The sequence below is a fragment of the Hemibagrus wyckioides genome, linkage group LG07 (genome assembly GCF_019097595.1).
Source record: "Hemibagrus wyckioides isolate EC202008001 linkage group LG07, SWU_Hwy_1.0, whole genome shotgun sequence".
Taxonomy (NCBI): Eukaryota; Metazoa; Chordata; class Actinopteri; order Siluriformes; family Bagridae; genus Hemibagrus; species Hemibagrus wyckioides.
Genome location: NC_080716.1, coordinates 13,340,528 through 13,349,900, shown reverse-complemented (window position 1 = coordinate 13,349,900; position 9,373 = coordinate 13,340,528). Strand labels below are relative to the sequence as shown.

The window sequence follows — 9,373 nt, the reverse complement described above, 5'->3', positions numbered from 1 at the left end:
GAAAGAATAAAGGGTTTCAGAGTGTTTAGGATCAGTCGCTCCTTCAGACTGATGACTTACATGATGGTTTGTTAGCTTCATATTCTTTCAGAATTTGTTGTTTCTCAAGAAAATGAAATAGAACTAACCAAATCCATCCATCCATCCATCCATCCATCCATCCATCCATCTATCTATCTATCTGGCCAAATATTTCAGATTCAGTCGCTCCTTCAGACTGATGAGTTACAGACACCCTTATACAGAGCAACTTACATTTTATCTCCATTCATACAACTGTCAATTGAGAGTTATCTATCTATCTATCTATCTATCTATCTATCTATCTATCTATCTATCTATCTATCTATCTATCTATCTATCTATCTATCTATCTATCTATCTATCTATCTATTTTACCAAATATTTCAGATTCAGTCACTCCTTCAGACTGATGAGTTAAAGGAAAAATAATCATCCTTATATCTGCTCAGTTCAGTATTATTGTTTGATATGATACAGTTAGTTGTTATTCATTATGTGCATATTGATAATTGGTTAAAGATTACTTACCAGTGCCTCCTTTTTCTTGTTGGTTTTCAGTTTCATTAGCTGCAGGACTTTTAATTTCACCTGAATGAGTACACAATTTACAAACAATCAACATGCTGCCAAAAACACCACAAAACACTGGTGCACATTCCCAATCGCTCTTTTAATCAGTAGGAATGAACTTGTTTGGTGGACACTTCAGTTATTTATTTAACATTTACAGAAAGAAAATGTCTGACGTTGAGGTGAAAGTCTCAGGAGAGAGGTATTTGTGCTTTGCAGTTTCTTACTAACTTGCTGACAAGCTGCATGTTTGGTTTCTAGCTGTTATAATGTGTGTGATATTAAGAAAGAACTAGAATGTTTCATTTCCAGAAGAAAATGCGAGTGTGATTGTGAATATGTTGCTTAAACTATTGCAAGACATGCTCAAATAATATTGAAAAGCTAAAATCATAGTTTCAAAAGGTTAAGGTAGTTTATGTGGCTGTAGAGTAAGAATTCAAGCTGTAGGAACAGTTTAAAGACGATGCGACCTTAAAAAACCTCTTCCCTCACTCTAGCTAACGTCACACACACACACACACAGCAGCGGTCTGAAGTCCGTGAAAAATTCCATTTAAAAATCCATATAAAATAAACTATAATATTTATCAGCATGAAAAGTACAACATTTTAGCCTTGGAACCATATATACATATATATATATATAGGTTTGTTTGGCTGTAGAGTAAGAATTCAATCTGTAGGAAAATGCACGGCATCTACCGATAACCTGTTTTCGAGATTAAACATAAAGACACTAAATATGTGTCACACTGTACACTGATCCTGACCGCCAGAGGGAGCCCTCGCCTGAGTATTGACTGTTTGCATGTTGTTTCCGGTTTCAGGACTTTTAAGCAGTGTGCTCCCTCTGGCTGATCGCGAAGTATTGTTTCCTTGAGTTACGTACCAAGATCCAGTAATCACTGTGACTTACCACTCTTCGCTCTTCCTGAGAAGTTCAATGGCTCCGCCGAACGATGCCAAGGCTTTCTGTGCCAGTCTGACACCTTCTTCAGTCAGCAGCCAGAAGTATATGGCAGTGAAAGGGTGAGCGTTTTTGCTATCGCTACTTACAGGCAGAGCACTGGCGTGGACATTGGCTGTCTGGGATTCTGAGCCGCGAGTGAGAATATTGGCGGATTTTTTCACGAATCTCATGAAGGAAGTATTCGAATATCCCGCAGGGGGTAAGGACATTTCGGTTCAGTTATTGGAGCTACACCAAGGTTCGGATACACAATAAAATTTCGTACACTTGCGGCCCAATCGGGGTGGAACACGCCCGCACTTATGGCTGTGTTTCATGAAGGACTGAGCGTGGAACTGAAGGCAGATATGGCATGCAGGGATACTGACGTTTCCCTTTCCCAAATACATCACCACCGCCATCCGCCTGGACAACCTATGCTGTCAGCATCAGCCTGTATCCACCAAGTCACGCCAGATGCTGGAGACCTATGATATTCTGTCGGATTATCCGGAGCCCATGCAACTAGGAGGAGCTAAAATCTCTACAGCAGAAGGAGAGCGATATGTACAGCACCAGAAGTGCTCCCACTGTGAGAAACCCACCATGACTAAGGTAGAAACTCGCTCTATGTTAAGCAAAGTGTCACTTCCTGTTCAATTACGCATCACTGATTCTAGCTTCTATGTTTCCACGCTGATTGACTCTGGTTCTGCTGTTAATCTTATCAATTATGACCTAGTTCAACAACTTCAAATTCCCCTCGTTCCGTGCACACCCCCATTAAAAGTTACTGCCATAAATGACCAGCCCATAGGAGAGGGCCTCATCCGCCATCAGACTACCACCGTTACATTAAAGATTGGACTGTTTCACTGTGAGAAAATCTCCCTGTTTTTCATTTCCTCGCCCTCGAATCCTATAGTTCTGGGTCTTCCATGGCTGCAGCTCCATGACCCACTTATTTCCTGGAAGAAAGGAGACATTCTGAAATGGTCACCGTACTGCACTAGTATCTGCTTCCTGTCTCACTATCCACGTCCATGCCGATCTACGTCTATTGAAAGCCCCAGCATCAAGACAAACACAGCACTCCCTGTGGAATATCATGATCTCCAAGAGGTGTTCAGTAAGAAGAAAGCCGCCAAGCTGCCACTGCATCAGTCTTGGGATTGTTCCATAGAGCTTCTCCCCAACACCATGCCACCTAAGAGCAAAGTTTACCCTCTCTCCATACCTGAGAAATGTGCCATGGAGGAGTACATTCAGGAGGCTCTTGCCACAGGTTACATTCGGCCTTCCACGTCACCCACCGCCGCAGGGTTCTTCTTCGTGGAGAAGAAAGATGGAGATGTATTGTCTACCGGGGATTAAATGCCATCACTGTTCCATACCCTTATCCTCTGCCACTGGTACCTGCGGCCCTAGAGCAACTCCAAGGAGCCAAGATTTTCACTAAACTAGACCATCGCAGCGCTTATAATTTGATAAGAATTAAAAAGGGGGACGAATGGAAGACGGCCTTCCACACCACACATGGCCACTATGAGTACCAGGTCATGCCTTATGGTCTCACTAATGCCCCAGCCGTGTTCCAATCCCTCATTAACGAGGTCTTCAGGGACATGTTGAACTGCTACGTCATCGCCTACATTGACGATATCTTGATTTATTCCGCCAACCTGAAGCAGCACATCATGCACGTTCGGCCCGTCATTCGTCGTCTGGCAGAACATCATTTATACGTCAAGCTAGAGAAATGCGAGTTTCACCGACTGTCCATGTCTTTTCTAGGCTATGTTATATCTCAGAGTGGCGTGGAGATGGACGTAAGCAAAGTATCCGCTATCACTGCATGGCCAGCTCCGTCCACCATTAAGGATCTGCAACAATTCCCAGGCTTTGCTAACTTCTATCGTAGATTCATATGCAACTACAGCACTATAGCGAGCCCACTCACTTCCCTACTGAAAGGGAAACCACAACACCTCAGATGGATGGATCAAGCGAAGAAAGCATTTTGTCTCCTGAAACAAAGTTTCACCTCAGCTCCTATCCTGTGTCATCCTAGGCCTGACTTGCCTTTCATTGTGGAGGTGGACGCATCGAGTAGTGGGATAGGCGCGGTCCTGTTGCAGCGACAACCAAAGACAGGGAAAGTGCATCCCTGTGCGTTCTTCTCTAGGAAGCTTACTCCAGCTGAGGTGAACTATGATGTTGGTAATTGGGAATTACTGTCTATGAAAGCAGCCCTGGAGGAGTGGAGGCACTGGCTGGAGGGAGCCAACCACCCTTTCCTGATTATCACTGACCATCGAAATCTAGCCTACCTCAGAGAGGCCAAGCACCTAAACCCACGCCAAGCCAGATGGGCATTGTTCTTCTCGAGATTCAAGTTTTCAGTCACATACCGGCCTGGCTCTAAGAATGGTAAAGCCGACGCTCTCTCCAGACTCCATGACACCACGGACCAGCCCACTCCCCCAGAGCCTATTCTCCCTTCTTTGATTCTCATTGCCCCTGTTCAATGGAATATACTCAGGGAGATAGAACAGGCCCGAACCTCTGAGACTCCGCCGCCTAACTGTCCTCCTGCCAAGGTATTTGTCCCCACCTCGCTACGCTCCCAAGTAATGCAATGGGCTCATGAAAGCCCGAGCACTGGGCACCCAGGCATTCAGAGAACTATCCAGTTACTACAACAGCGGTTTTGGTGGCCGTCCCTTCATCTGGATGTTGAAGAATACGTCCGCTCTTGCAGCACGTGTGCTCAATCGTGTACCAGCCTCCACCTGCCAGAGGGCCTCTTAGAGCCACTACCCATTCCTCAACATCCCTGGTCTCACATAGCTATTGACTTCATAAAGGATTTACCCGAGTCTCATGGTTACACCACTGTCATGGTTATTATTGATAGGTTTTCGAAAGGCTGCAAACTGATCCCCATGACGGGCCTCCCTACGTCCATGGAAACTGCTCAGGCTGTGTTTCGTCATGTGTTCCGTAATTTCGGCCTACCTGGAGACATCATGTCTGACCAAGGGACACAGTTCACGTCCCTCGTCTGGATGGAGTTCTGTCATCAGCTGGGCATCAATGTCAGCCTGAGTTCCAGTTATCATCCGCAATCTAATGGCCAAGTAGAACGCCTCAACCAGGAACTGGGGAGGTTCCTTTGAACCTATTGCAGCCACGAACAACAAAGGTTGAGCGAGTTCTTACCATGGGCTGAGTATGCCCAGAACTCCCTCCGTCATTCATCTACGGGTCTGACCCCGTTTCCATGCATCCTGGGCTATCAACCTCCACTATTCCCCTGGTCTGGTGAACCCTCTTGTGTCCCCAGTGTGGAGGACTGGTCTAGGAGAAGTCAGGAGGTCTGGGAAAGGGCTCATGTGAGGCTCCAGCGTGCTGTTAGGAGGCAGGAGATACAGGCGAATCGCTGGCGACACCCCCACCCTACGTAGCAAGTGGGACAAAAGGTATGGTTATCTACTAAGAACTTGAAATTGCGATTGCCATGTAGGAAGTTATGTCCCAGGTTCATTGGTCCTTTCAGGGTTGTCCAGCAAGTTAATCCTGCCTCCTACCGCCTTGAACTACCTCCGGCCTACCGCATTTCACCCACCTTCCACGCTTTGCTGCTCAAACCCTATCACGAACCCTCCGGCGCCACCCCTGCGACTCTGGAACCACCTCCTCCCTTGGATATTGACGGCACATTAGCCTCCCGGGTGAACTCACTCCTAAACTCACACCGTTGGGGTGGTCAGCTGCAGTATTTAGTGGACTGGGAGGGTTACGGGCCAGAGGAATGGTGTTGGGTGAGTGCAGCAGACATTCTGGATCCTGCGCTCTCAGAGGAATTTCACCGAAACTTTCCTAACAGACCCGCCCCTCGCTCTAGGGGGTGTCCTCGTCGGAGAACACCAGGAGGTGTTCCTAGAGGGGGGGGTTCTGTCACGTTGTACAGTGATCCTGGCCGCCAGAGGGAGCCCTCGTCTGAGTATTGACTGTTTGCATGTTGTTTCCGGTTTCAGGACTTTTAAGGAGCATGCTCCCTCTGGCTGATCGTGAAGTATTGTTTCCTCGAGTTACGTACCAAGCCTAGATATATATTCTGATTGATTGATTGATTGATTGATTTATTTATTTATTTATTTATTATTCTGTTTATGTGTATGATCCCTGCCTGTTTCCCAGTTCTACGATTCTTGGTTTCTGTTTTGGTTTTGTTTGCTCAGTATTTGCTTTTCTGGTTTTGACCTTTTGCCTGCCTTCCAGTTTCTGATTCTGTCTGCTGTTTATTAATAAATCTGCATATGGATTCTACCTCTTATGCCTCCAGTGCGTTGTTAGAATATGCTTAAACTATTGCAAGACATTCTCAAATAATATATACAAACTAATATATACACAGTTAAAATATGAAATCTAAACGAACTAGTGTGTGCGTTAGAAACAGTTTAAAGACAATGCGTCTTTAAAAAAAAAAAGCTTGGGAGGCGGACGCTCTACCAAATAAGCTAAACTGCCACTTTTAACGTTAGTGAAATCAGTGGTACTAATACTTTACATGCACTACTGCTAGCCACCGTCAAATACACAATATATGATATACATGCTAAATATGCTTAAACTATTGCAAGACATTCTCAAATAATATATACAAACTAAAGTCACAGTTAAAATATGAAATCTAAACGCACTAGTGTGTGCGCTGGGAACAGTTTAAAGACGATGCGTCCAACCTCTTCCCTCACTCCAGCTGACGTCTCACACACACACACACACAGTAGCGGTCTGAAGTCCGTAATGCATTTAATAATTCATATAAAATAAACTATAACACTTATCAGCATGAAACGTAATAACACACTTAAGCACAACATGAGCAACATTTTAACGTTGGAACCATGTTTCAAGCATGTGCAGGAAGTGAAGTCTGTAAAAAACGCATTTAAAAATTAATATAAAATAAACTACAATACTTATCAGCATGAAAAGTAATAGCACACTTAAGCACGGGCGCGCTAACAAATAACGTAAAGTGCAGCTTATAATACTACTGAGATCAGTGGAGTAAAGGTAGTAAAAGCAAGGTGACTTATAAGCAAGTTGAAACATGCTTTATACAACTCGCTGCACAGCACCTAGCACAAGCCTCCGTTACATATATAAAAACTATACATGATTAAACTATTGCAAAAAATTATTGAATAATAAACACAAACTAAAGTTACAGTTAAAATATGAGGTCTAAAATGCTTTTACAAATCCATATAAAATAAACTATAATACTTATCAGCATGAAAAGTAATAGCACACCTAAGCAGCATTTTAGCGTTGGAACCATGTTTCTAGCTATTGGTAGAGGCTTACGCAATCACACTAATAAAGGGTTTCAGAGTGTTTAGGATCAGTCGCTCCTTCAGACTGATGACTTACATGATGGTTTGTCAGCTTCATATTCTTTCAGAATTTGTTGTTTTCAACAAAGTAAAATAGGACTAACCAAATCCATCCATCCATCCATCCATCCATCCATCCATCCATCCATCCATCCATCCATCCATCCATCCATCCATCCATCCATCTATCTATCTATCTGGCCAAATATTTCAGATTCAGCCGCTCCTTCAGACTGATGAGTTACCGAAAAAATGCAGTATTATTGTTTGATATGATACAGTTAGTTGTTATCCATTATGTGGATGTTTCACACCACTACATGTAACTATAAACTGATAAATGTAAAAAATTGTAATCATTGATAAACTGCTTTGGTATAAACTGAATTTTGCAAGATATAAATGAAATATTTGCTTGAGATTATGTCTCCATAATTCTTTATTTATTTATAGCAGATCTATAGAATGTTTTTTGCGTGTTCAGTGTTGCTGGTTATACGAGCGCTCAGTGTCTTGTGCTGGTGTATCTATCTTCCAAATGTTCTTTGAATACAACTGTGGCACGTGTGGCAGTGGAATTATTAATGAGCTGTCAGATAATACAATTAAACCCATGTACATTCAAAAGGACTAATGTTCCTGCACACTGACTCTGAAATCAGATGGGAAACATTTGTGCCTTTCCTTTTTGACCGAACTTTAACCTGCATAACACATTGAATGACATAGGATGACCAAAAGAGCAGAATTCCCTCGTCCTCCAGTGCAGACATCCTCTTCAGATATGAGGATTTGTGAAAAGCTGCATCCTGTGTAACCCTGTTTCTCTCCCAAGAGTTCCCCAGCAGGTTCCTGTCAATGCTTCCTGTGCATGATGAATTCTTTTTCTCTGCTCTTATTGTCTGGCCCAGTGTGAATTGTAACTGTGTTTGATTTATGCTCTCTAGCCCGAAAGCTGAGGCGTGAGCCTGTCTGTCTATAAGGAGAAACAATGATGTCAGTGTCGGAATTTTGGAAACGCTGTGAATTAACACATTTCAGTTCAACTTCTGTTGAATAGTTGAATGATGTACAAATTCAATACCAAATTTCTGCTGATGAATGAAACCTAAACCGAGCTGCAAAATCTTATATTGTTGACATAAACAGCATACAGTGATTATTACATTACAAAGAATGTAATATTTATTTATATACTGTGGACAGAATGATTTAGATTGCCTAACAACTCTCAAGCTTCTGGGTGTTGACCAATTTCCTGGTTTTGTTGATTTAAACCGGAAGCAGATTTGCTGTAAATTTTTCTACATGGAGGCTTTACATGCTGGACAACGCCACTCCCCTCTGTGAGGAACAGCGCTGTCTGGTTCCCACTGAACAGTCTACCCACATTCTCCCACATTTATCCTCTCAGCACCTTAAAAGTCTTCTTTGTCAAAGTACTTTTTACCCAATCAGGTTTTGATCCTTATCCTTACTGATTTCATGCCTCTCATCATTTCATTACTAATGCACCATTTTCCCCATAAGCATTTTATCCCAAAAGTTACCTCAATACTTTAAAGCATGCTAATCAAAATGTTACTTACTTAGGCAGAGAAAACAACAGAAGATGAGGAATGTGACCCTGGTAGCCATGATGTCCTTCTTGTGTACAATGCAATGAATATGATGGCTTCACCCTGCAGCATCAGAAAAGTGCAGCAGGACCAGTGCTCACCAGGAGACAGCTTCACAATGTCTGTGCTGCTTATTCTGTCACTTCCTTTAGTTAAATAGAGGAAATACAGCAGCTTCCACTTGGGTGGAGGACTAGCGGATTGGGTGGGAGGTGGTGATGCTGGGGCGTAAATAAGTTCCAAACACTGTGAACAGGAACCTGGTGTCCTAGGCTGTGTTTGTGCTCTTTTGCGCAAACCTCTATCTTTTAGCTTTTCCTTCCTCCAGTGTTTTGGAGTAATACATGATTGTACATAAAACACACTGAAAATGTCTTGGATGCGTTCAGTAAAACACTAGAGTCTTGGTTCTTTGTGTCAACTAGAACCAGCCTTACCACAGGTTTCACCTTATAAAAGATAAAGCTGTATATCTTCATCCTCAGACCTGTGGATCTTATTTTAAGGTTGGTGACCATTTCCTCTTCTTTGTACTAGGCAGAACAAATAGGTGGAAGTAGGGGGGAAATGGGCAACTATTTGAAACCAGCTTTCTAGCTTAAATAGAAAGAAACTTGCATTTAAAAGACTTTATACCATATATACCATTATACTCCTGTGGCCAGAACATTTCTATCAGATAATCTAAGAATTATAATTTTTAAATGATTAATAAATGAAATGAATGGTTGGTGATAATTGAGAGGCATGATGAGTTAAGAGGGCTGGTTGGTGCCTCAAAGCACGAGGTTCCAGAG

At 42.8% G+C, this 9,373-nt stretch overlaps 1 protein-coding gene across 20 annotated transcripts in view; it reads right to left on the bottom strand.

Annotated features, from left to right (window-relative positions):
* Nucleotides 1-8,731, bottom strand: part of LOC131356430 (neurofilament heavy polypeptide-like) — a 24,097-nt gene extending 15,366 nt beyond the window's left edge. For 10 of the 20 annotated variants that reach the window (XM_058395464.1, XM_058395474.1, XM_058395463.1 and 7 more), the window contains exons 1-2: nt 8,547-8,730; nt 553-612 (exon numbers count right to left, since the gene is read on the bottom strand). In XM_058395464.1, coding sequence (XP_058251447.1) covers nt 553-612; nt 8,547-8,595 — 109 coding nt within the window. In that variant the 5' untranslated portion in view covers nt 8,596-8,730. Of the gene's footprint in view, nt 1-552; nt 613-8,546 lie in introns of all 20 variants that reach the window. The other 10 variants (XM_058395455.1, XM_058395461.1, XM_058395456.1 and 7 more) reach the window with 2 other exon arrangements.
* Between the last annotated feature and the right edge of the window lie 642 nt (nt 8,732-9,373).